Below are 27,623 nucleotides of genomic sequence, written 5' to 3' on the forward strand. Positions count from 1 at the left end.
CACCCATAATAATCGTTTTTAGCCTTTCACTGTTTTTAGTTTTTAGCCTATCACTTTTGTTCTCCTGTAATCAATCCTCTTGCACGCCATTTCTTCTATTTTTCTTGGTGAAAACTCGGATGAAGTCAACTTCATATGAAGTTGATATTTGAGAGCCGTTAAATAAAAATTTAGTCAAATCAGTCAAATCATCTAACGACTCTCAAGTATCAACTTCACATAAAGTCGACTACACTTGAGTTTCCACCATTTTTCTTATCCAAAAGAGAAATGGTTAATGAATACAAATATTTTGTTTCGTTTCTCCATCTCAACTTTCGACCGTCATTAATAAATGTCTTTTTGTTGTCTTATGAACATTGGAAAAGAAATTTAACTTAAAAAACAAAACATATCTTCCGTTTTCAATTCCTTCATACAAATTTCAATCAATTCCGTTTTCAAAACTCAACTTATGAAAACAGAGACTAATAGAGTATGTCCGTCCCTTGTCACCCAAGTCCCCCCAAAAGCCAAAACAGAAGGCGGAAATGTAAAATAGAATACATAAATAAATAAATAAATCAATATTTACCAACTACTTAATCCAGTTAGAAGAGTCAAAATTGCTTTTCTACAGTTCAATACTAATCGCGCGTACCATTTTCCTTGCTAGTTATGCGGAAGCTCTTTCTCAGATGAAAAAGCACCACATATGTATGACTCACTGTTGCAGCTACAATGAAGACCCCAATATACACACAGGCCGTTGCAGCACAAACATAAAGGTACCTACAACACAAATTAATGCTATAAGTTTCAAAACTTAAATGAAATATAAGATAAACATAATATCAGAAAATGATATGTTAAAAATTTTGGTCCCTGAGTTTTCACTGACTACTCAATTTGGTCTCTTAGATTTTTAACAGTGAATCAGGCTGGATCTTCCGTTGCCACCAGTCTATTCAATACCGTTAACAAAGTGCTGATGTGGATATCAATTGCCACCGTAGCACCAGTTTAGACCAGTTTGAAATTTGGTGAACCAGTTAAACCAATTCACAAAATAAACCCACATCCACCACCACCTCAAAATTATCCCTTGTTATTACTCATGGTTAAAAATCAGGGATCAAATTATAAACGGTACTCTCTGTTTCAAATTTCAACCATTCATCAAGGATTCAATGAATACTCACTTGGGAGAAAAGACACTCCATATAAATAAATGGTTCCTCATCATCAGCAAGACAATAGTGTATGAAGTCAAGAGAACAGAATTTATGCTCAGAGGAACTAGACAAGGAAATACAAGAAGATTCTTGAGAATTTCTCCGGAATTTCCCTCCTTGGTAACTGGAAGATTTATTGACATCTTGATGGAGATGTACATAACCATACTAAGAAGGAACAGCATTGGGGATGCATAAGTAATCATGAACATTTGAACACCTGAAAGGAAGGTTGAGTGACTTGAAATTCCCTGCAAATTAATAGTAATACCTTGATGAGAAAATGGATATCACATGGAGCATTAATGTATTAAATGCGATGCAGGAAATCATGCACTCTTTGAAAAGTAGTACAAAAGATGAGGAAACTTTACAATAAAAGCTCCGGCAACATCAATGGTAGCTAGCGTGTTGCTGTTCCCAAGAGCAAAATGTCCTGCCATTCCCATGCTGTACAGCAATGTAATCTAAGAAATGCATAGTATCAGTACTGGATTTCGATTTTCAAACCCATTCAAATCTCACTGCAAAAATAAAATAAAAAATGCATATCTATTTTGCTGAAATATCAAGTTAACAACTATAGCTAATTCATATTTTACAAACATTCAATCTTTAGCACAAAGTCAGGTCAAAGATGAGAACATTGATAGCTCAATAATTGACAGATATTCCACAAAAAAACTTCACCTCGTGATTATATAATCCAGTATTTAATTTTCAATGACAGTACTGCACTCTAGAGCCCAACGTCAATCTACCATCAAAATATTAACCCTAAAAGCCAATATTCATAAAACCTGTAACTAACCTCAACCCACTGATTATGATGTAGCCATGAAGAAAAAGTTTGCATGCTGGCCACAACTTGAACATAGAGTAAGAAAACCGGCATTGCATTCATGGGATGTTGGAGTAACAACTGCAGAAGACACCAGGAAGTTACGTACATGCACCCCACCACGTACAAGCAATCTTTTAACACTAAATTTGTTGCCATGCTCTGAGTCTCAACAGGAGCAGCATCACGTACATAGGAGTTCCATCTCGAGGACATTTCAGGAGTCTTAATGGGAATAGTCCATGGCAAAATCAATGCAACTATAACAGATATGGTTCCATGAATGGCATCAAATATTTGTATCGATAAGGTAGTGTCCTTGTTGTCTATTGCAGAGAGCTCTGGATGTTTCAAGAAATGTTGCAATATCAAAAACCCCGACACCAACAAGCTCAAACCAGTCACCATTACAACTTTCATTTTGGACTGCATGAAGTACAATACAAGTGCGGCTAAAATGATTATCATAACACATGATGCTAGACGAATCATTGTTATATAATGATTGCCAGCCTGTTCAAGCCACTTTGAAATGTCAGGAAGGTAAGTCCAATTCACACCACCTTGATGCCAGCCCCTCAAAATTCTTCCACAAAAAAGAATAAGCAATAATGAACTCATTTGGTAGCATCCTGATATATTTCGTCCCTTTACTGAATTGAGATGATCATGTGGTTTATTAAGTTTCGATGATGCTATTGATTTCCGAAGAAATAACAAAATAACGGTAGCAGTTAGAAAATGCCAAATATAATGCTCTTCCTCAACCATGGAACTCGATTCCATACTCATTGCAACGATGATGATGCTAAACAAGATGAAAACCTCATCCAAATTCCATTGCTTCATATTATTGCCAGCATCTTGTATTCCCCCAGCAGGAACTTCTTTGTGGATGATGAATACATGTCTCAGCAGTATTAAGGATGATGTGATCAAAGCAGAAAGTCCAAGAACAAGTAAACTCACTGGTTTCTGCACAAATTATATTGTATAGAGAACAGAAAGTGAAAGAAAACTTTAGAGAAGCACTGAGGCATAAATCATACAACATGATGGCATCCCTTAATACTAGCCATATATAAAACATTATTTCAGCTTATCAAGGTCAACAAAAGTTTCAAATCAGAAGGTTATGCATACATCAGTTGCTTTGCGTGATAGCCACTCATGAGCTCTGCTCAAAAACTCATTATATGCTGCAGTAATGCCACTGTAGCCTTCTCCATGACTAGACCTAAAAGATAAATTACAAATGGAATATTTTTTAAGAAACATAGTTAATAAATATTTGTTCAGGAACTTGTTAAAAACTTGGTACATTAAAATTGCAGCATACCTGTTGGCTACTTTAGCCTTCCAACCATCATGAAGAGTGGCGGCGTTTAAATACAAGCAACAAAACAATTTCTCGTCACTACCTTTGCATTCACCAACTGAGGGTCCACCATCGGAAACAAAGCCATCACATGGAAAATTTCTGCAAGACAAACCAGGCAACTGTGCTTGAAGTAATCTGAATAGCTGCCATGAGTTCAACTGCAGTGCCCTCAACTTTTGTTCATCTAGTTCACCGAGAAGCAAAAAGAGAAAACACAAAACAGTAAATATTGATAGTTTTGCTGTTATGAAACATATTATGCTTGAATAGACAATGAAGGCAGATGGCAAAAAATTCTCTACCACCGTCCTATCAGTGTGTGATGAACAGACAGACAGCTATAGAGGGATAAACAGAACTAACCTGTCAGAGAGTCCATCATTTGGGAGATCAAAATGCCAATATTATTTTTAGGTATTGGCACACCAAAAAGTAAAGCAAGTGTAGGTGCAATATCAACCTGCAGCACAATAATATAATAAATTTCATATATTTAACTTCCTAATACGCAGGATGATTAGTTAACTTAAATGATGTATTCACTATATTGTCAGTGATACAGTGGTGTAGTAGCGGTTTAGGTTCAAAGATGGGAAACAAGCCAACAAGAATAGTAGTTAAATAACAAATTAAGTTTTAGTAGGAAGGGTTATGATTCATGAAGTTGGCCTATAGAAGAGATTTATTCATGGCTTGGATTGGTTTCATCAGCACATTCAAGTCAAGGAGAAGGAAAGAAAACTATCAATATCTGTTAGAGCTCAAGGGTAAAGCATATAAGCAAGAAGTATAGTTTCATTACCTGAGATACTGTGTCATGATTGGAGAATGCATGGTAAGAGGCATGGTATTTCAGGCCGATAAATAGAGCTAGTGAGTCTGTCTCCTCATATGTGGAACCACCATGATTACCAGTCTCAGTCATTCCATGGTCACTGACAACAACCTGTGTAAGAATTTCCAGCAGACATTAATTAAATTTTTATTTATGAATGGAATTCATATCTATAATAACTAATAAGCAATGATTAATACATTTAAGTTCTATAATGCAAACCGCAAAGTAATGTCAACCAAAATATTCTAGATTCAATTGATACCAAAACTACAAAAACACAATACAAATATGTCTTCGCGAAATTACCATAGAATTTTCACATGAAGACAAGGGCCATTTGTCAGTAAATTAAATTAGTTCTTAAAGCATGCTTGCAGCATAACTCAAGCCAGCGTTTTACTCCTTTAAAAGCTTACAACAACAACAACAGCAACAAAGCCTAATCCTACTAGATGGAGTCGGCTACATGGATCAAATGATGTGATAACTCCTTTAAAAGCTTAAATAGATAAAATCCAACGGCATATGTCCTGTCTTCATACTAATTACACTTGCTAGCTCCAAGCCCACTGCTAGGTGTACACAGGTCATATGAAGATTTGGTTCAGTAAAGTTTTTTGGGGAGATGCTTGTGCTTTTCAAAAGGACAACCACCTCGTTTTGTGTATTAAAAAAAAAAGATCACGTGCTTTTACTTGCGGCTTTTAAAAGTCTGGGGTGCTTTTGAAAGCACCTAAAAGAGGTGCTTTTCAAAGTTTGCGTGTGCTTACAAAAATTAAAATGTCTAATATAACCTCATATATTAATAAAGATCCAAATTTATCCATATATTTATGTCTATTATAGTTTTTTTTTATTTTAAAAAATTATTTTACCAAATGCAATTGTTGTTCTTGTACTTATTAAAAACCATTTTTAATTTGATTTGTGCTACAGCATTTAGAAAGCTAAAAGCCTTACAAACCGGACCGAATTCTGTAATCCACAATTAAAAGAGTAACTGCAAAATAGTGACAAACCAGAAGTGTCTGTCCCTGCTCTTTTCCTAGGGTTTGAGAGGTCTTCGTATGAATCATCTTCACCACTTCATCCATTTCAGAAAGTTTTGGAACCATTAACACACTGAAAGTAATTCCAAGATGCTTAGAAACTGAATGAGGTTACGCTAATAGAGCATAGAATGAATTGGCGGCAATACCTGTTGCGGCCACCGATATGTCCAACATGATCCAAGCCTAGATAATGAAGAATCTAAAACAAACTCAGTAAAATGCGCATATAAAATTAAAAATTAAAGCATCATGTAATTTAGAACAGCTAAATAAGAAATATCGAAGAAAAATGCAAAATCACATTATACAATTATAAAGAATCCTTATAGAACAAAATGGGTCTCAAACTTTCACTAAACCAACAATTTTGAGCTTAGGTATTTAATATCTGCCTTTTAAAATCAGTAAATCAGAGAAATTGTTGATAACCAGCAAACTGTGAGATAGAGTATGAAGTAAATATAAAAAGTAGAATGGTATCAAATACTTTTAACTTAGAAGTAGAATTGAATCAACTCATTTAATAAAAAGAAGTACTAATCAGAATATGCCTTAACTCCAACTTTGATTATAATACTTGGCAATTGACACGTTAGAAAACAATAAACAGTAAAGTTGACATGGAAAATTCAAGATTTCCAAGAAGAGATCCATAAACAGGGCTAATAATAAGTGATTATAGCTTAAGAAAATGAAGAAAAATGTCTATGCAATCAAAGTCCAAAAAAATAAGAAAACATAAAAACTGTCTTTGTTTTTTTAATAATCTTCAAAAACCCCACTGTAAAAAGTTCAATAAATACTGAAAGTATATTTGAAATACTATTGCCATTTCAATAGTTTACTAAAAAATAAGTAAGCGAATAGAAGCAAGCTTCTAGAATGAATGAAGGGACTTAGAAACATGCCAAACCACGCACAAAATGCTATAAAAATTGCACAGTTGACAATGAACACATATCAGAGACTCAAAAATATGCAAAAGGTACCCAAAACCAATGTTCATAGGAAAACAACTGCTACTCCTTTGACGGGAAAAGAAATGCAAATAAGGAAATAATAGTAAAGCATATGGCTTCTCTAAATTTCGGGGGGCAGGGTGGTGTTGAGAAGAAATTTTTAACCAGAAAGAAGTGTACAAGTTTGCCAGGTGAAAAATAACACACAATTCAACAACATTAGGTAAGACCAAATTATGAAGTGGTTACAATTACTAACCAGAATGTTCCAATCATCTCTGCTAAGCTCTTCACCAAGATGTCGAGACACATTTTGGTCTACTTGCACAGTATCTTTAACCTGCGGCAACAAGAATTAGGAAATCCAAGCAAAATAATGGATTAATAATATTCTTATATTAACTTATGACCAATGAAAGAACCTACTATGCAAACAGACACTACCATGTACCATACAAGTAAGAATTTACTAATGCAGTCCACCAATGGAGCTAAGAGGTAAAACAGAACTCTTTTAAAGTAAATGGCCTAAAGTGTTTCTGATGGACACAAGAGTGCTGGATCTTTATGGGGAATGAAATCATGTCTTTATGCTTACATGTAATGGAATACTTACAAAAAAACTGCCAACTCCATCATGTCTTGCGAAAAAACTAGGAAACAACTTTAGCCATGTATCATCACCGTGCATGACCATTTTCCACCCAATCTTAAAGAACTGTGCTGCAACAAAAAAGTGAATTTCAGTACCAGTTCACAGAAAAATGAATGATATGATCATGGTTGCTGCAACTAGACAATGACTAACCAAGAAGATTGTCATCTAAATAAGCCTGGGTATTAAAGTTGAATGCCACATCCAGGAAACCACCAATTGCTCCAGAAACAATTGCCTAAAATGCCAATACCATAGATGTTAGGTTGTGCTTTTGTAATATCACATAATCACAACGGCTCAAACCTTCAAACGAGGCATGGTAACGGTTGGAGCCACAGCTACTGCATGATATCCAACGGCCATACCATTTGCCAACAATGACTGGGTATATGGCATGGCTTCCATAAAAGCCTTTCTTGGAGGCTTCCCATTCTTGCCAAGCACAAATTCTGCCGGAAGAGCATCAATTACCTACAATAAAATGATTTTATGTGAAAAACTAATATATTTACTGATGTCTAGTGTCATGGACAACCATAATAGATAATGAACAAATAAAAAATCTCCGAAAATAGAGGAGACTCAAGCAACTTCACATACCATTAAGATGAGTCGATCATATGGAGGAAGGATCTCAGATACTTCCTACAAGAGAACAATTCTAAGTTTCTCAGTGAAAACAAAACCAGTACCAAAAGCACAAAATGTACTAACTAAATCATCTGTATGAGTAAAACAAAGTCTCTTAATATCACATTCAATCCTAAACCTTGCCACATAAAATACAAGTCTCTTAATATTCCAAAATTCACCCAGAAGCTAGTAATTATAGAAACAAACAGGTGACTTCCACTGCAATTCAAAACAGCATTCCTTTCTGCTCCAATGAACATCCCTATTTCCCAGTCTAGCCTATCTTCGATCAACATTTCAGCAACCAAACTTAAAAGAAGGTGCCATCTTGAGCCTTCACCGGTTGTTATTACAACACAACCCAGTCTTATAAACTTAAATTGTATTAGAAATGAAAGGCATAAAATCATTTAATAATCCCAACTTCATATATACAACTCACAATACACTTTTAGAGAGTACAATAAATACACAGTAATCTACTGCAACTAGTAATGACTAAAATCATTTCGCACGGAAAACTTCCCAAATGGCATGGATGCTAGCCAAGAAACCCCCTTCATACACACTGCCAGTATTTGAACCCTAACTAGATGTTTAAGTAACCCTTCAAAAATGTCAGCTGTGCCACTGCTCTTGGCTAGTTGGTTAGCTAAAAGCAGTTAACTTCCAAACTTGGTATCTGAAAACGAAGCTACAATCTACATCGGCATCTGCAATCGCATCCACCGAGAAAACCGAAGAAATCAAAATGGAGTACCTGATACAACGACCTGAGCTGATCAGGAGGCAGAGAAGCCTCGCTCCGATTTGAAGCGCCACCAGCGTTGCAGGATGGAGGTCGGAGACTCTCCAAACCACTGGGGAAAAAAAAAAAGAATTGAAATATGAGGAATGGGTATTTGGCGGGAAAAGAGGTTTGGGAGATCTGAATGGAGAATGGAAGTACCTGTGGCCGGAGAGGGTGGGTTTGACGGGGAAGAAGGCGAAGAGGAAAACGGAGAGGCCAAAGAACTGCAAGATGACTGCTCCTACCGTTATGAGTGTGAGCTTAGTGCACGATGTTCGAGGCACCGACATTTTCTTTTCCGAGTGCGAAAGCAATGAATCAAAGCATCTGCTTCTCTGCCTCTGCTCATCATATGTTTGTTTTTATTTATTTGCAACAAAAGTATTGATTTTGAAAATCGACATACCGAACAAAAGTATTATGTTTGTTGTGAAAAAGGAAAATATAATATTAAAAATATTATATTCGTATTATTTTCTAATTATTAGGTTTTTTTTTGTTTGATGTTATTAAGCTTTCATTTGGATTCTGTCACAACACAAAAATACGGAGACCAAAACAAAAAAGGAGCTTTATAAATAGTTTGATGTGCTCTTGTTGAGATATTTTTTTGGTGAAAAAAAATAGTTTGATGGTAGCGTATGATAAGAAAGGAGGACCCTTTGTTGGTCTCTACATATAAAAGAAACAAAAAAACCAAGTTAATTGGTTTGGTTTTTATCTACGTATATAAAATGATGAAGTAGGCTGAAGTCGTTCTACGAGACAGTAATTTTAGCCATGAGATCATGATTAGTTGTTCTTTGAATCAAATGATACAAGTCTTTCAATTCTCAAAGTTTCTTGAATTTTTTTCACTGGGCCTCTTTTCAAAATGGATTTGGATTCTCTAAAGTTTGAATTTTATTTTAGAGAGTAAAATGTGATCTCTCATCATTTATTTTATAGTAAGACCAAAAATAAATATGAGAGAAAAATCATTTAAGGGTAAAAGATCATACTTTACCCTTTAAAATACAAATTTAAAATTTAGAAGATCCAAATTCTTCCAAAATAATATCACCAAACTTCTTTCCAAACAATATGTCTCACAAAAGATATCACGAAAAGAAGTTTGTCATTTAAATTTGAGTCTTACTGAAAGGAGAATAACCTGTGCTGTATTTGTGACACACTGACATATATCCATTGTCATGGAGAGCTACATTTTGCACACAATCTCAAACGTCCTTGGGCAAAGCCTTCAGCTTGGGAAGATTGACTCCAAAGAAATTGGAAGCAAATCTTTCATTCTTTTGTGCTAACTGCTAACCACCTTGCTAGCATCATATCGAATTGTTAATCTCATTTCCTTCAATTTTATTTAAAACAGCATTGAACGTAAACAAGCCTAAAACATGTACAAGTTTGCATTCTCCAACCAATGGTTTGTGCAAAAGGTTTCCTCTTGTAACCGATTGCCCAAATCTTAATGTTAGTTCCATACAGAAAAATACACACCAAAATTAATTTGCATGCATAATAACTATCGTAAATTAAGATTACCAAGAACTGTAGCCATTAACACAATTGACTCAAGGCATGTTAGTTCACAATCATAAGGTTATGTCCTAACATCTTTCAGGGCACCCTCTTTTTCAAGCTCACTGACCAGGTTCCTAAGGGATGGAACCTTCATGGCTAAAGTCCTATATAATCTAGAATATCGTGCTCGAGTGCCATCTGCCGTCCTTGCCAAAGCAAGCAAGCTTAGAGCCTCAGGTAGTTCCGCAAATACCTGTTTCATTTGCTCCAAGCTCATATCTTCCAACACGGATGGTCTAGGTGCGACCCTCACGATCTCACCTCCTTTAGGTTCCTGAACTCGAGCATCAGCTTTGATTATTAGTTCTGAATTTGAGTTTGCTCCACATTTGATGATAAATGGTGAGGTATTGCCAGTATTAAATTGGAGGACGTTCCACTGTGTCACATCAGTTTCAGAGCCAGAACCCAGGTCTGTTACTGGTTTGCCTATACTGCTTTCATCTTCAGGAATTGACTACACCATACAGGTAGAAAGGCTTAGGAATCTAAAACCTTGGAGGAAAAAGGCTATACCCAGTTGACCTCAAAGAAAAATATAATAAATCCATAAATTTCATACAAAATTGAACAAACACCATCACAACCACCAAATCTGGTCTCACTAGCATGGATTGGTAAATGAATCAGAAATCATAATATTCTATCATAAATCGTATTTATATTTGGGCATCAAATTTCATTTTAAAAACAAGGAATGAGAAAATCATTTCAAATTAATTTGTATCCAATCATTCCTTAGCATTTAACTCGGTTGCAAACCCAACCAGCTGATGAAACAATTTTAATTTATTCCAGTGTTATTTGGTCATTAACGAATTAAACAATAAGATTTGGAATAATGCTAGCCGTAACTGATTTTTGTTATGTTAGACCAACTTGGTTAACAAAAAAGACTTGGATGTGTATAGCAAATACTCTTAAAAAACAGGGCAAAAGGTGGACAACCATATACAAATAGGATGATGACCATAAGCATGTAATGAATGGGGTACAATGTAGCCCGATAGACCAACACTTTGCATACCTCAATCATGCGGCGAGCATCTGCGATGTGCCTCTGAGCGCAGGGTTGATCAATTTCAAGAAGGGAAGGCATCCGTTGTGTTAGTTCATCAAGAGAAACTAGCACTGCTCTCTTTTTACTTCTCCCGATGGTATTCATATTAGAAAGTCTTGTTATATCCTGAATAAAATACACGTTAAAATTATTATTTTTATTCAAGTTAAAACCAGATTTTTAGAAGAAACTAAAACCTTTATTTGCTTCAATATGCTATCAAGTGAAATGAGAGATGCCAGTCGTGAATCTTCTGCGGCAGTAGAAGGACTTTGCACAGGTGAATCACCATTTTCCAGTGTAAATAAAGCTACATCACTTCTCATTTGTTGTAAAATCTAAATATGATAAGAAATCAATGTGAGCACATGATAATTATTTAAGAAATTGCATCAGGATCCTTCTTTAAGTTAAGCTTCATCTACCCTAACTTCGCAAAAACTTAATATGGTCCAAGTGTGACACTGACAATAGACAGAACAGCATTTAAGAATGGAAGTTGTTGTCAAATGCAACATTTTCCCCCGTCTTTGAATCACCTATTTTTCTGCTCAGAAGGAACTGAAGCAATTACCAAACTGAAGCCTAGGATGCCGGCTTCCCAAGAATCCTTTAGACGTTGTCTGTGAGTTAGGGTTTGGAGGGAAGGGGAGGGGAAAGGAAAGCTTGTAGAATAGATTGTGCTACAAGCTCTCCATTTTCGTCCAAACTCAACTCACAAACAACCCCTTAGAGCTCCTTGGTCATAACTAACTGGTGTGGTGCATGAGTGGGTCACAAGAACCGGTACATATTGCATTTACATCTTCTCCCCTAACCACGCACACACTCTGGAAGTCCGAGAATAAGCTTGTGGCAACAAAAGCAATTATACTGTTATGGGACTTCCACTTCCTCTTGCTCTTGCTCTTATTAAATCAATTTAAAAGTGTAAAAGTGAAAATTTTAAAACAAAATACCGCACTACAGTTGTTCATATTAAAATTTCACACGAAAGTGATGCAACCTTCATTCATATGGTAACTAGTGAATCTTTTCTTTTAATTCATGAAGAAACTATCCAAAAGTCAGTTTGTAAAATATTATGTGTGCATGAGATATAGCAATTAAATAAAGTAAAAGTACCCTTCTTTTTTTGAGATCAACAGATTCTAGAGCTGAACGCAACTTAGCCACCTGTGCTGCATTGTCGGCCTCTTCTGTTCCCAGGGTACCAGCAATATCCTGATAACCCAAATGGAGTACAACATAGAGTCAAAACATGATCTGTATTATAAATAACAAAAGCAGATTATTTTCAGTGACATTTTCGTCAAACAGTAAAAATAAATCATTTATGGATTTAGGATGACCATATACACAAAGTAACCTCATATTCTATTCTTAAACCAGGATTTACTTTTTGGTCTTAAATAAAATGTCATATCAGAAATGGGAGACAAGAAAACAAAACCAGTATAAGATACACACTCCTATAAGTTTTCTAGAAGAAAAACAAAGCATGCTACTTGTGAAACCCTTTTTGCACCAAAGACGCTCATTGGCCATTTGCTAACTATCAAAACAAAGGGAAAGTGCATCACCCCATTGAGTTGACCATCTCTCTACACATAGCCCCAATGTAAGCAAGGCTTCTTGCAGGAGTCGAGAACATGAATTGTACTGAATCTATTCTCCAGACAGATTTAAGATGAGGCATACCTTCAAGTGTTGCAGTTGGGAAGTATAGACACATTTCGAATATTCAAGTAGTAGTTGGCCAAGTACATCGGTGTTGGAAGGCTGAGCAGCACCTAGTCCAGCCATCCAACCATCCATAATTGCAGTTGAAATAAGCTCCAACTGACCAGTTGATCCCCCAGGTGCATCATTTGCAGTAAGAGAGAGAAAATCAAAGCTCTCTGCAAGCCAGATTCTAATTTGACGCTGCAGCTCACCTGCAGGAGTATGTACAAATAGTGCAGCAAGAGGCTTGTTTCCAACTGCAAAACCTTTCGCTTCCTCAGTAATTTCCCTCAACTTTACAGCAGTTACCTGCTGTCTCCAGGTGTCCTGTGCAGTTTACTTCAAATTTTAAAGTTAATGGCAACAACAATTTTAGAAATAAACGAAAAAAAAAAATTCTATCCGTGACTTGAGTTCAAAGATTGAATTTTTCAGCCAGTATGGTAGCAGAAAAGAAGCCTCAATCAAATTAAAAGAATGAATGTATCTTCATGGAAAATTTTTTTAATAACTGCCATTTACAAAGGTGAAAACACGAGATAGGGATAAGTGGTATATGATTTTTATATAAACCACCATTTTGACGTTCAAAAGATTGATTTGTTGTGAAGTATAGCATTCCACACATATTAATAACTACCTAAAACATTTGCAATATCTAATTTGAGTGAACCAATATTTTGGCCCTTGAACGATAGTCCCTTATTTTGGGTGAATTTCTGAAATGTATTAGATAATATAACGATTCATAAACTTCTATTTAACAACTTAAACTTTTGGGATAAGTGGTTTAATGACATGGTATCAATATTTCTATGACCAACAAATTTAGAGTTTGATCCTTGTTACATTCATTCTTCTAAATAAAGATGGAATTTCAACATAAGGCAAAAGTAGATCAATGCTTAATCACGCTTCAAGCCAAGAGAAGAGGCTGTCTTACAAGCTAATCTTCTAAGGGCTAAAACAACGGTTTACTCTTTTTCTTTTATGGATCTCAAAGATCAAAAGAGAAAACTACATCGGTAAACTAATCATCAAAAAGGAGATTAGAGGATGTAGGCATTACCTCATCGATTCCACGAATCTTCAAAACAACAGATGAAAATTTGGACTTCTTCTCAGGCTTTATATTCACTTTAAATCCTCGAATCTGCTCATCAAAATACTGCACAGGAGATCTTCCAGGACTACTCCCTCTGCTGGAACTTCTACTGCGTCCAGAATTAGCCTTTTCTAGAAAGCACTCAACTGGCAAGACCTTCCAATCCAATATGCAAATTAATCAGAGTATCCGCGCCAAATTCAATTTACTAGAACACCAGCAAATACATACCAAATTTTTGTTACCTTAATGGATTGCAACTCTGGATATCTAGCAATCAAAGATCGTATATAGAGGATTCTAACACGGGAAACAAGCATTGTATCCATTACTCGCTTTGGCTCCATTTTCTGAATAAAAGAGAAAACAGCATCCCTAATTTCAGCAAGTATCTCATGTTCCCTGAAGGAACCACCTTTAATGACTGCAGCTAGAACCTGCAATCGTTGCATTTCTACCCTGTAAGTGTAATGGATATTATCATGCTGTTCGTACTTTATTTTGTCTAGACAGAAGATGCAGAGCAATCAACATCAGAGCAAATTTTTTCAAGGGTGTCTTGGTCTGCTCTTACATTTGTTATGGGATATAATTGTGTTTATGGCCTTCCATTGATTCTCTCTGCATTTAAAGGAATTTCAATTCCTGATATGCAAAGAGGTATTTTTTTAGCAATTTAATCTTACTGTTTCATTTTATTTTCTCATTCATAAGGGATTCTATTGTCTCACCAGGTACACCTTCTCTTCTGTCTCGAATATCAGAATAAATTAAACAAACCAATAATCATCACAACACCTAAAAAAACTAAATATTTATAAACTTTCAAGCTTGATTGAGTATAATTCTTAAGCCCAAATTTTGGCAACTAGAAATGGAACTCACAATGCGGATCTGCCCAAAACCTTCAGTGCATCTAGGAACTGTACCATCCAATGAGTAATTAGCAGATTACCAGAGACATGGAATTGTTAAATTTTAGACTTGTGATAAGGATTTTACGAGAACTCCTCCCCCCAAAAAGGCTTAAAATACGACACATCTCCACACACATTATAATTCATCCATTCTCAACAAAATAAATGCTACACATATCAATATAATACCAGCATCAGAAGCTTGTTTGCACCATCAGCAATGGCAGCATGGCCATCATATTGATCTGGATTAAAGTCATTCAGGGCAGCAGTAAGATATTCACCCGCTGGGGTAACCTTATCTTTCTCAGAACCAGATCTAACTATAGCAAATGTGCCAGCATTTTTATCTGTCACCAAGGGTGAAGGAAGAACATCCATGGAACGAGATCTTGTATTATTGCTGGGATCATTCCATATTCCAAACAATGAGAATATAGCCAATAATCACCAGAATCATATGATTTGAAAAAAATACAATAACAAAACCTACAGGAACTAAATTAGAATATACCTCCCTATATTTTGAGGCTGAACATTAACTGATCCCTTGGATGATGTACTTGAAAACTGTAAATAAAGGAAGAATTTTTTCAAACAAAAACACTACATAGACAGCATGAAAGCAGGCAATAAAATAATGGTCACTATTTTTGGTTGTGTTATCTATCCCATATATATGCTCAAAGAAAGCCAACATAGAAGAGACAGAATTTGAGAACTTATCTAGTGAAGAGAATAACATGAAGAAGTTTTACAATCCACCAAAAGAATACAGAAGAATTAGGCATAGCGGAAAATAGTGATAAAATAAAATAATCTAGTTATATTTATAAATTAGGAGATCTCTTTTCATAGAGTATTTTTCGCCTGTGAATGTATGAACTGTACTAGCCCAACCCGTGAATGTTATCATGACATCAAGATAATCACGCATATTAAGTTTAAGAATAAATAAATTGAACATCTATATATAACTATTCTAATATCAACATCAACATTTACTTATATTTTGAAGATAATTTTATACAACAACAACAAAGTCTTGTCCCACTAGGTGGGGTCGGCTACATGAATCAAACGACGCCATTGAGCTCTGTCATGTATCATGTCTACAGAGAGACCGTTTACATGTAGATCTCGTTTGACCATCTCAAGGATGGTCTTCTTAGGTCTTCCTCTGCCTTTCACTCCTTGTCCATCTTCCATCTCACCCACCCTCCTAATTGGATGTTCTGTCGGTTTTCTTCTCACATGTCCAAACCATCTAAGACGCGATTCTACCATCTTTTCCACAATGGGTGCTACTCCAACTCTCTCCATTATATCGTCGTTCCTTATTTTATCCAATCGTGTTTGAGCACTCATCCATCTCAACATCTTCATCTCTGCCACACTTAGCTTATGTTCGTGCTCCCCTTTTGGCCGCCCAATACTCCGTACCATAATCATAGTCGGTCTTATAGCAGTGCGATATAATTTATCTTTAAGTTTGAAATGCACTTTTTTGTCACATATAAAACCAGATGTACCCCGCCATTTTGACCAACCTGTTTGGATCCTATGATTTACATCCTGTTCAATCTCTCCATTATCCTATATGATGCACCCAAGATACTTAAAACTTTTAACTTTTCGTGGGTGTTTTATCCAATCTTCACCTCTATATTAGAGTTTTTCCTTCTCAGACCGAACTTACATTCCATATATTCCGTCTTGCTACGGCTTATGCGCAGACCATATACTTCTAGAGCTTTTCTCCATAAGTCCAACTTTTTATTTAGGTCTTCCCTTGACTCTCCCATAAGGACAATATCATCGGCAAAAAGCATGCACCATGTCACAGGCTCTTGGATGTGCTATGTGAATACTTTCAAGACTAATGTGAAAAGATATAGACTTAAGGATGATCCCTGGTGTAATCCTATTATTGGAACTATGAAGTTATAGTGAACATTAAATCCAATTATTGGAACTATGAAGTTATTCAATGTAGCTTGTTAATTAATATGCACACAAAATATATGTATATACACCACCACAAATGAGAACAGTTATTTTGTTATGAAATAAAATTTGCCTACCTGAGGCGATCCAGACAAAGACTTTTTCTCTGTTAATTTATCAAATAATTTCTCATTTTCTTCGTGCAACCTCTGCAAAATATTGAATTGAAAATTAAGCACATCAAAACTTAATATAGCAAAAGAATCCTACAAAATAAACATTCACTTATGGCATGACGCAATTTTATTTTGCATGCTTCCTTTTTTGGGATAAGTAAAATAGCAGATCTTTTAATCTAGAAAGTTTATCAGAAGAGAAAACCAAAAGAGTCAGTTGCAGGTCTAGTATTCTCCCCTTTTCATGAATATTAAGACGGTTAGCAAGTATCTCATCGGGGGCAGGCCAAGATTTACAAGAATTGGTGCCATTTGACCAACTAGTTATTGCTTAGCAAAAATTTTCTCAGTTGAATACATGGGTGCAAAAGATGTTTTGATGGGGAAAAAAAGAAGTAAAAGAGTCTAAAGCAATAACTAGAATCCTACTTGAAGGATAGGAAGCATTCCAGTCAGATAAATTGTTATGTATAACAGACCTCAATTAGAGCATCGCGTTTCTTGAGTTCTGCTTCCAGTTTCATGTTTACTGTAGAAGAATTCATGTCATTCCCACTACCAATGGAATTCATGCCATTTGACCCAGTACTGCTGGATCTAAGAACTTCATTGAATCGTGCTTCAAGGGTTCCAATTTTAGCCTGTAACAAAAAGACAAACAGACATTAAGTATATTAGCTGGCAAGTATCAAGAAAACAGATCACATGCATCTAAAGAAAAAAGCTGCTAACGCCACATTATACAACAAAGCTATAGCTCATAGCTGCAGGTCATGGTCCACAGTGCCATGTCACAGACAATGGAATGAAATACTTGAAAGACATGGTTTGTTTAGCACCTAAACTAAACAAATTGGCCCACCGGTTCTATATTACTCACAATCAAAAGGATCCTTGCAAAAATTTCCACTCCAGAAGAATAGACATCTAGTAAATGGGCAAAAGGAAGACAATGCAGGGAGCATCTCAAAATTGTGCTTAGTGGTTGTTCCTTCAATCAGTGCTCTGATAAGTGATGACTGGAAGAAATCACAATGGATTATAACAACTTTAATGATTATTTGGATACAGGAAGTGATACCCAAACCTCTTTAGCAAGATAAAAGAATATGCAGAGACACAGAAGAAGGGAAGTGTAGCTTCAATGTGATTTGCATGAGAATGATTATTTCACAACTCAATAATTCATCTACTCAAATCTCATCATAAACCAAGATGAATAAGTCAATAAGAGGTGGCTGAATTGCATACAAAGGTTGATCCTGAAATGTCATTATTTTCATAACATTGTCAAAGCATAAGAAATGAAAGGATTACGAATGAATGGACACACTTGATGAAGTTACTGCATTAGATACGTGGACACACTAGAGATGATAGAATTAGGAATTGATGCGTTAGAGAGAGTTGAAATAGTGCCTCTTGGAGAAAATATGGTAGAATATTATTGACTTAGATGGTTTGAGCATGAATAGAAAAATTAATGAGATGTAAGAGTTGTCCAATATATATATAAAAAACACTGGTAAAACTATTAAAAGAAAAACAATATAAAATGCTTTTGGTTTGAATGTTAAACTGATTCACAACAAAATACTCTCACATCTTTTATCCATATAGCCGACTCCACTTAGTGAAACAAGCCTCAATTTTTTTGCATAAAAAGCTCATTTTCATCATTTTCAGAACATCTAAGTTTTATATCAGAAAAAAAAGTATCATTATATAAGAGAACACTTATAAATTGGACTTGATAAATCATTTCTGGAAATGTCTAATGAATGCTTTCCTTGTAATAGGATATCAACCTGCAAGGTTTGGATGGTTGAATCCCGCTGTTGTATCTTCAAGTTTTGTTCTTGCTCTAACTGTAACAGACGAGAAACTTGATTTCTAAGCTGAGCACTTTGTTCTTTCTCTATGTTATGATTATCTTCCAGAAGAATATGCTCTGCCTGAGCAAAGAAACAACAATGTAAAACATTGCAAGCCTTTTGTTCAACAGTAACAATCAAATATTGAAAGGACAAAATGATTTTTTGCAAAATAGTGGAAACCAAAGAACATTTTGCAGTGAAAAATTATCTATATATTTCAAGAGAACAAAGCATATATGACTTCTTTCAACAATATATCAGATTGGAGTTTTGAGGGGGGGAGGGAGATTACTATTTGATGAGAACAAATAATATAACATGGCATCTGCAGAAGTTGTAATTGACCAAATGCACACCAAGAATGCAAGCCCAAAAATATATATAAACAACTGCAACAAATGAAATATTTTGGTTGTGTTTATTTAGCCACATAAGAAACATTCAAATGCTGAACAAGAATCTTGTTACTTGCCACATGTGAAGAATATATTGTTATCTACCAGAGTAACATCATTACAGTGTGTTACATGGAGAAAGCAACATTGCCAAACTATTTTAGAAACCTGCCACCATATCCATGACACTCAAATAAATTACCATACCTTTAGATCTGTCTGCAATGTAGAAGTAACTTTCCATGCCTTCTGAACTTCATTGAAGAGTAGAACACACTGATCATTTGCGTCTTTAAGCAACTGCTTAAGTCCCAGAACCTCTTCCTTCAGATCTTGGACTTCTTTCTCTCTTGCATACAATTCCTTCCGGGAATCATTCGCCTATAAGAGCCATGACACGTTAAATCTAAATAGCAAAATTGTAATCTTGAACTCTTTGTTGCAATGACCTAAAAAGACTTGTAAGGTCAGAAGGACAAATACAAGGAAAAGTATAGTGAACTGAATTCTAACCAGGTTAATCAGTTACACCACATCTATGAATCAATCTTGCATTATATGGTCTCTTTCTTTTAAACTAGCAAATCACATTTCAAATCACACAGAAGATAGCAGGGGATGAAGGCCAAAGAAAGAAATGGGGATAGGGAAGAACATACATCATCTCCCCACTTCATTGTAACTTGGTTTCCAAGGCTTAGTACAGAATTTTGTGCTCTGGCAGAGAAACTGACAGACGATAATGTCTCGGATAAATTTGAAATACTTGGACATAAATTCACTATCATCAGTGTTTTTGAACTCCCACCTATAAACATCAAAGAGAATTTACAACAAAGGTGATTATGTGCCTGAATTTAAGCAAACATAACAGAATTCCAAATCATGACAATGCAATATAAATAATTATATTGAGAATCAGTTTCTATGGCAAACGAAAGCACCACAGATTATATTCACAGTGTCACTTCACACTTTTAACAGAGTTTTTCTACACAGTGGAGGGATAAGAAGTTATCCATTGGTGGAATAAGTCAAAAACCATAGATGGAGTAAAAACCCACTTTACTAGTATTATACCACCAAACTTGGACTACTGTATGCCTTTTACAGATTGGCATATATGGGTTCATTCACTGCCCAACATCCTCCACATACAACACTACCTATCTTATAGATGTGCTGTAAAAATTTCGTTCAGATTTCAGTAATCGTTTTCATCACAGACCTTTACTATCCAGCTTGAATTTACAAACAGATAAGATATCACTATATTAACAAACCAAAACACCACCACCAGGGCCAACATGTCAAAGCATTTTAACATCTCGACAAGCACAGACAATCTATTATTGTCATCAATATATCAAGAATCTAATGTACAATGACCAGGAGAGTAATAGGAGTTAGGGAATTCTCTAGAAGAGTCTAGAAGTTAGAAGTGGCTACTGACCTGTCAAGACAGTGCCAGCTACCACAGTTCCCTCTAACCAACTCAGATTCTCCTGACTAACTTAAGTGTGTATTGACTCTCCTGCCCCTCTTCACTAACTAGCTGAAAACACACTCCTCTCTATGTATACAAGCACAGATTCAGTGCTTTTGTGATTCATTATTCATAATTATCAATTCCTACTTCTCTTTCTAGTTTTCTCTCTTCTCTCTTCTCTCTACTGTCTCTTCTCTAACTCTATAAAGAGTACACAAATGCCACCATTAGTTTATAAATAAATAGAAATAAGAAGAATTACCAAGCGAGTCTGCAAGCAGTTTGGTTATCAATGAGTTCTCATAAGGAATAGCATCCTTCTTTGAGGTCAAAGAAGACAAAACATCTCCCAAACTGTAAAGACAAATATAAAATGCAGCAAGAAATGAGAGAAATTTCTAAACTTTCTATAACACTTCAACATGAATGAAAACGGAAATCATGATTTTACAAGGAGAAATCACGTTACGATTCAGTTTTGTAGATTTTAAGCATATCACCTAATTTGTGGTTCAAAGAGTATTTCAAACGGGTCTGTGTGCATGCACATATGACACACCGTAGACTTCACAACACAAAAAGGGTAGGTTTATTCATAAGTTATACATTTGGAGAAACTCTGGTTTGGGTTGCGATAACTTGCATAATGCATATGTTTCCACCTATTACTACTGGATTACATTTCTGTGGTGCACTCATTCCAATCCATTCCCCCATCTGTTCCAACATTGTTCTGTTGCTGTTTCTCTATGCAATGAATTGCTTGTCCTTCTATGTGAAACTACCTATTAATATTTGATGGCACCAGTTTGGGGTTTTAAATCGATTCCCAACCTGAACATCATTCTGCAGGTATCTATTAGAATAGATTGTTTGGCATTTGTTACAGAAGCTAGCGTAGTTTATTTCATTGGTACAATTTTTGTTGACCGGCATATCAACAGAAACAAGCCCCCTAAGGAGAATACAAAGTTGATATAGTCATACAAGGCAAACTATTTGTAGATTAATTCCCCAAGCAGAATTAGTTATAATAAGAGACCATTACTTAACTCTCCCAAAACTTAAACTATTGAATAAGGCACTTAAAATAACTTTTTCTTTTATCTAAGACGTTCCCTCATGCAAGAAATCATTCAGCCTGAAGCATGAATGTATAGGCTCCCTTACCATGTGTTGCATGGTAACATTTAAGAAGAATGGATTGAACTCTAGACCATTTGGTAATAAAAGGATCATATAATGAACCCTATTCGCCTCTACCAAAAGTAAATTAAGCTTGCTAGGTTGTGGTACAGCAAGAAGTCTTTTTTTTTTAGTTAACTAATGTTGAGCAAGCACCATTTACACCATGTAATAAAAAGAGACAAACCACCAAAAATCTAGGATAACAGATAACATTTGAACCAAATCACATGAATAGACAAAAAAAAATATTAGCTGGCTAGTAGGCAAATAAAACATATAGTTGAAAGAGAAGAAAAATGTTAAGAATTAAAATGACATACGCTGAAAGTGACTTCATAACATGCAGCAAATCTGTGACACGCTCACCACTATCATCTTCCGTTATTAAACCTTCACTTCCGGCCAAATCAACAAGAGAGAGTTTGCTATATGAGTTTTCACCGTTGATCAAATTGTTATGAAATATGTGTATTGTGACAATCCTGAAAATGAAGGCATATTAGAGAAAGGCACTTGTCTACATTAGTGAACAGTACCAAGGAAAAAACCACTAACACAGGACAGATGAACATAAAATCGCACAAAAATCTTTCACTTACTTTTTACCCTAGAATATTATCATGGTAATAAATTTGAAGAAACCTAAGGCAAACTAATGGATCTTGTTGCTTAATTAGGCCATTATTTTATTACGATTCATGCATTACATACTTCCTTCTTCTATTGTTACTTAACCGAGTCAACCAAGTGCAAAACTTTTTTTGCGAAATAAGAAAATTTATACATATTATAATAGAACATCCTGAGTGCACTGATATCACCAACTACCTTAGTGGAAATAAGCTATCAGTTGAAGTATATCATGCAAAAACAAACTGAAATCATGAAACAATGTACAATATGAGCATGTATGTTGTGAGCAGGGAAGTTAGACCATACAAATGAGAAACATTAATCTTTAGTGTATCATTTCCTCGACTCTGAAATGCAGCTTTCAAAACCCTAACAAACTCTGGAGGGTTATCAACTTTTTCCTGCACTAGTTCTATGAAACATTCAGGCAATCCAAAAGAGACTTTAGGCTTGCTTTTCCCTGACACCAAGACAAGATCTCTAGCCTGCAGGAACATTTAAAAAAGAAGGCCTTGATAATCTAATGCCAACCAAAACCAGGAAGCAAACAGTGGATACCAGAAAAGTTGTATATAGTAAGTAAAAGAGAACAGGACCTGTTCATTATAGAGCTCAAAAACGGTAATGCTAAATTGGTACTGAGAAGTGGCAGTTGAATCTGAGTTGGCTAAATCAAACAGCTCCTCAAAACAACGAGCATATAGACCTCGATCATAGTCTGGTCCTTCCTGAGAACAATGAATGAACATCAAAAATACAAATTTAGGCGCAATATTCTTGACTTTAAGTGAAAGAATGGGTAAAATAATTGACTTCATTTATCAGATAGGATTTCCATTTTTCAATTAGCATTGAATTCAAGACCTTCATGCAACTATTTATTTCTTTTGAGAAGCAGGCTGTTACCTAGATTATTTTTTTATCAATAATAAGTTCTTCTCATTGTTGAAGAGAATGAAAAATCCCCCTTTAAAAATATTTGTTGAGTTATTACACCTTATATACTATGTACTGTTTATGTACTCCCACTAAAAAAATAGTTACAATCATAAGCCTATTATTGATAAAAAATAATCTAGGTAACACAGGCCAAAAGTATGCCCAGGGCACAATGCACACAAGGTGAAAGACAGAAAGAATAACCATTGTGTGCGTCTTTCCAGAATTGGTTTGTCCATATGCAAATATTGAAACATTATATCCATCCAATGCTGATTGCACTAGTGGCTGAACATCTGTGAACAACTCAGCTGCAAACAGAATATTTATTACAAGGTAATTCAAAAGCATGCAAGAGGTTTTGAAGTTTGAACACAAAAAAGATGTTAAATAAAATACAACTTTACCCTGTCCAACATGAGAACCATAAACTCTGTCAAATTCAAAATCTTTCTCGGAGTGAGATAAAGATTCATCACCAGTATTTACACGGATAGTAAAATCATTGGGAAATTCAATGACTGAAGGACCTTCATCTTTAAATAATGGTCTTGTGCGGCAGAAAACACGTATGTTGCCTGCAAATGATATCAAAGCACACATTTGAATATGCTTAAACATGCAATATAGCGATTACCTGTGTGTTCCACTAACAATATACTTCATTACATTACTAATATATAAACATTATCTTTGAGGAAAACCTGAACTCAATACAAAGAAACTAACAATAATAAGGAAATTACACATGCTAATTACCTTTGGATGTCAATAAGTCATTGAATAATCTCTTTTTTTCATAGATCATTGAAGATATTCTTGCTTCAGTTTCAAGGACAGCTTGATCTAGCAATCATAAACAGCCATAAAATTCAAGATATAAAATCACAAGAGCAAATAAATGTCATTACCATTGTCATTATTTTTGTAGTGAGAGTATATAACGAGTACATAGTATATAAGATGTAATAACTTGTTACCTAGATTATTTTTTTATTAATATTAAGTTCTTCTCATTATCGAAGAGAATGGAAAATCCCTTTTAAAAATATTTGTTGAGTTATTACACCTTATATACTATGTACTTCTTATGTACTCTCACTAAAAAATAATTACAACGATAAGCCTATTGATAAAAAAATAGTCTAAGCAACATAAATGTTCATATTTCAAGCATAAGCACTCCTATATTTGCCTATCCAAATGTTGTTCAGCAGTTCAGCTTATTCAACATAACATTTACAAAAGAGGGCTTATCTTATAACTTCTCTCTCCATAAATGCCCACTTATATTCTTCAATTCATCTAAACTTGGTCTGACCCAGTCAAGAAAAAGAATCAATAAGAAAAATGGCAGACCTACACCTTCTGCATATCTAGAGAACCGTAAATCAATACAATATAGTGATGTACCTAACTTGCGGGATTTCTCAGAAAGAACACCAAGATATCGTGTAACTCGATCAAGCTTTGCATTTGCATATGCCTGAAGTTCAGTTGCTTCTTGTCTTAACTGCAAGTAGTTTTTTCTAGCAAGCTGTGCAAAGTACCTGATGAGATTATTAAGACATGCCTAAACAAATATTGCATGATACGAGAACATTGAACAGGACACCACATAAACAAAAATATTCAAAACATCAACCGAGCTTGTTTAATGTACAAGTACTTCAAATGATATGAAGGCATTTCAGAAAAAGCACATATACAAAAAAATTTTAGCACATGGTCATATGGAGGTTGGAAATTAATACCTACTACAAACAACCCAAACACCCAAACAATACATTTTTTCTACTGTCCTAAACAAGATTTCCAAAAGGCAGTGCCTATTTCCTGGTCGGCAAATAACATAATAGTCTTATTACTCTCAAAATATAATATCATAGTTCTCACTTCGGATGCATCTTACAAGATCACAACCTTATTATTTTCAGATTTTTTTTTTCTTTTCATGAAACTTTAAGGTAAAAAAAAATACTGCTTTGACCCAAATTAGTTTCTAACTGATTTTATTAATTTTCTTTTCAATTATCCATCTTGATCCATACAGTAATGAATTTCAACAAAAATTATTCTCTTTCACTGACTACAGTCTACAGTTCCGAAACCGTAGCCTCGAAACACAGAAACAAAACCTGAGCAGTTGCGAAGACACATAAACAACAAGAATTTCGTCATGCTCCTTAGATGCAGAGCAATGCAATGCGATAAGCGTAGCAGAGAAGCAAAGGCAAGTGTCATTTTCTGAATCAGTAAAATGAAAACGTAAAGAACATGTTATAACAAAGATGACATTTTTTTAATCATTATTCCTTTCTATTGCAGTAGAATATATCCAAAATGGAATGAAACAATTATGCCACTCCACTCTATTCCGCTCCATCTAATTCTATTCCTTCTCAACACTACGAATTTAATCACCATGCTATCTTATTCCAACTACATTATATTCTTTTTGAGAAAAAAATTTCCAAAACTGCAAAGAAATCGAACAAAAAAAATAATAAATAAAGTTTCTCAAATGCCAAAACTAACTCATTTCTAGTCACTACAATTCTCCCGGGAAAAAAACCGATAAAGAACCGTTCGTTAACTTATAAGTGAAGAAATAACGAATAAACAAGCTCAGAACTAAAATTCCAGTTTCAACTACGAGCAAGAAGAAGAAGGAAGGTATGCATGGAAATGAAAAACACATTACCTTAACATTGTCCTTCAATCGCTGAACCTTGGAAGCCACGGATTGCGGCGGAGGTAGAGAGGAGGACATGGACTGCCATCTCGTTGGCGACGCATTCAGCCTCTGATTGCCTCCTTCCGGCGACTGCGGCTTCAACTGCTCGAAGCCGGTGACGTCCCAGCTCCATTGGTTCCTCTGGTCCGCCATTGACGTAACCTCTCTCTCTCTCTCTCTCTCAACAAAGAGAAAATTGCAATTGTAAATATAATTTTTTCTGAAATTAAAAAAAGAAGAAGAGGAGGAAGAAGAAAGAAGACGGAAAAGGGAACACTTTCCACTAAATTGGGGAGCTTTTGAGATTTCGTCATCGTTATTATTACGGTGCTAGCTTGGGCTGTAATAATATATAATTAATTCTAGATTATTTATCCATTTTGGTACACTCTAGTCTTCAACTAAGATTAATTATTCAATTGATTCTTAACAATTAATTTCGTCAGTCACTTAGATTTTTTGCTCTGTCAATTTTAATGGAAGATAAAATGGTCTCTGACAATTCTAATAGGAGACAAAATGACCCATGACTTCTTTGTTAGAAAACGACAATGTTCTTTTCCAATTTTCATAATATCTCGCACAACCTTAACATTCATAATCTCCTTCTTCACTTTCTTTTTCATCTTTTCCTTCCTCTTCTTCAACTCCAAGATCAAGTTATGGTGTAACTACCATGCATGTCGCACCTACCTCAACATGTTATGGATCACATATTTCTTAAATCTCTGTGACTGGTACACCCACTTTTTCTGTACTTCATCCACGCATCTCCTTCTACATCTTCAATAACAGCATCACCTCCAACCTTGACAACGTCCACCACATTCTCAAGATCAAGTTCTACAACTACTCCAAGGACACGGCTTTTTCCACTATTCGGCAAGCAATATAGATTGTTAGACATTAGAATATTATGAAAAGATTATCTTTCGACATCATATGCAAATTTTCATTTAATTTAAAATAGACCCTAGTGCTTCATTCCTTCTTTTTCGAAATCCAAGTTGGCAGACAGTTTCGACCTCGTATCCAAGTTTTCAATACAACGAGCAATGTCGTTGTTGCCACTCATATAGAAACTAAAGTGATTACTAAACATTGGTTCGAAGAAAAAGCTGAAGGAAGCGATTGGAGTGGTGGACAAGGGCAGAGGAGGAGGGAGATAGCGACGACGATGACGGATCTTAATCAGATTTGCTGTCTAGATTCACGAGATCCATTAAAGATGACAAGTATTTGAGAGACATAGTTATTAGTTTTCTGAGTATGAATTAGTTGAGAACAAGTTGAGAATTTTTCTTCTTGTGAACATTGAAGTTGCAGAGTGTGCATTGTGTAGCTTAAAGTTAGAGTGTTAAATTGTCAGTGTTTTGCGAGATATAATAGAATTGGAAGAAAACAATGTTGTTTCCAAATAAAGGAGGTTAGGGACTATTTTGTCCTCTGTTAGAGTTGTCAGGGACTACTTTATCCTCGATTAAA

The 27,623-nt window shown here is 35.2% G+C and overlaps 2 protein-coding genes across 12 annotated transcripts; both read right to left on the reverse strand.

Annotated features, from left to right (window-relative positions):
• Positions 1–371: 371 nt before the first annotated feature.
• Positions 372–9,657, reverse strand: LOC112799940 (uncharacterized). 2 transcript variants are annotated; one of them, XM_025841938.3, is made up of 18 exons: positions 9,520–9,657; positions 8,526–8,707; positions 8,337–8,436; positions 7,544–7,588; positions 7,247–7,414; positions 7,094–7,178; positions 6,902–7,008; positions 6,545–6,625; positions 5,473–5,525; positions 5,294–5,396; positions 4,239–4,382; positions 3,800–3,896; positions 3,395–3,620; positions 3,199–3,292; positions 2,026–3,030; positions 1,589–1,681; positions 1,295–1,465; positions 372–771 (listed from the first exon to the last, which is right to left on the reverse strand). In XM_025841938.3, exons 1-18 carry the CDS (start codon positions 9,559–9,561, stop codon positions 652–654), a joined length of 2,916 nt encoding a protein of 971 aa, XP_025697723.1. In that variant the 5' UTR covers positions 9,562–9,657; the 3' UTR covers positions 372–651. The 2 variants fall into 2 exon arrangements, with proteins under 2 accessions (XP_025697723.1, XP_025697722.1); XM_025841937.3 differs by having other exon boundaries at positions 1,182–1,465.
• LOC112799939 (kinesin-like protein KIN-14B) lies at positions 9,544–26,520 on the reverse strand. Of its 10 annotated transcripts, none has more exons than XM_072196163.1 (23): positions 26,106–26,520; positions 24,815–24,938; positions 24,161–24,247; positions 23,809–23,979; positions 23,606–23,712; positions 23,059–23,190; positions 22,769–22,947; positions 22,150–22,311; positions 20,904–20,995; positions 19,812–19,960; positions 19,360–19,533; positions 18,689–18,835; positions 17,360–17,521; positions 16,842–16,913; positions 15,272–15,327; positions 14,947–15,160; positions 14,086–14,277; positions 13,805–13,996; positions 12,712–13,062; positions 12,136–12,234; positions 11,208–11,348; positions 10,978–11,136; positions 9,544–9,681 (listed from the first exon to the last, which is right to left on the reverse strand). In XM_072196163.1, the coding sequence occupies exons 1-23, from the start codon at positions 26,289–26,291 to the stop codon at positions 9,667–9,669; spliced, it is 3,363 nt and encodes a 1,120-aa protein (XP_072052264.1). In that variant the 5' UTR covers positions 26,292–26,520; the 3' UTR covers positions 9,544–9,666. The 10 variants fall into 10 exon arrangements, 8 of the variants coding, with proteins under 8 accessions (XP_072052264.1, XP_025697718.1, XP_025697720.1 ...); XR_011861758.1 differs by lacking the exon at positions 9,544–9,681 and adding an exon at positions 9,754–10,407 and having other exon boundaries at positions 11,208–11,263; XM_025841933.3 differs by lacking the exon at positions 9,544–9,681 and adding an exon at positions 9,754–10,407 and having other exon boundaries at positions 14,086–14,190.
• Positions 26,521–27,623: the final 1,103 nt, after the last annotated feature.

The sequence above is a fragment of the Arachis hypogaea genome, chromosome 5 (assembly GCF_003086295.3).
Source record: "Arachis hypogaea cultivar Tifrunner chromosome 5, arahy.Tifrunner.gnm2.J5K5, whole genome shotgun sequence".
In the NCBI taxonomy this organism is placed as follows: domain Eukaryota; kingdom Viridiplantae; phylum Streptophyta; class Magnoliopsida; order Fabales; family Fabaceae; genus Arachis; species Arachis hypogaea.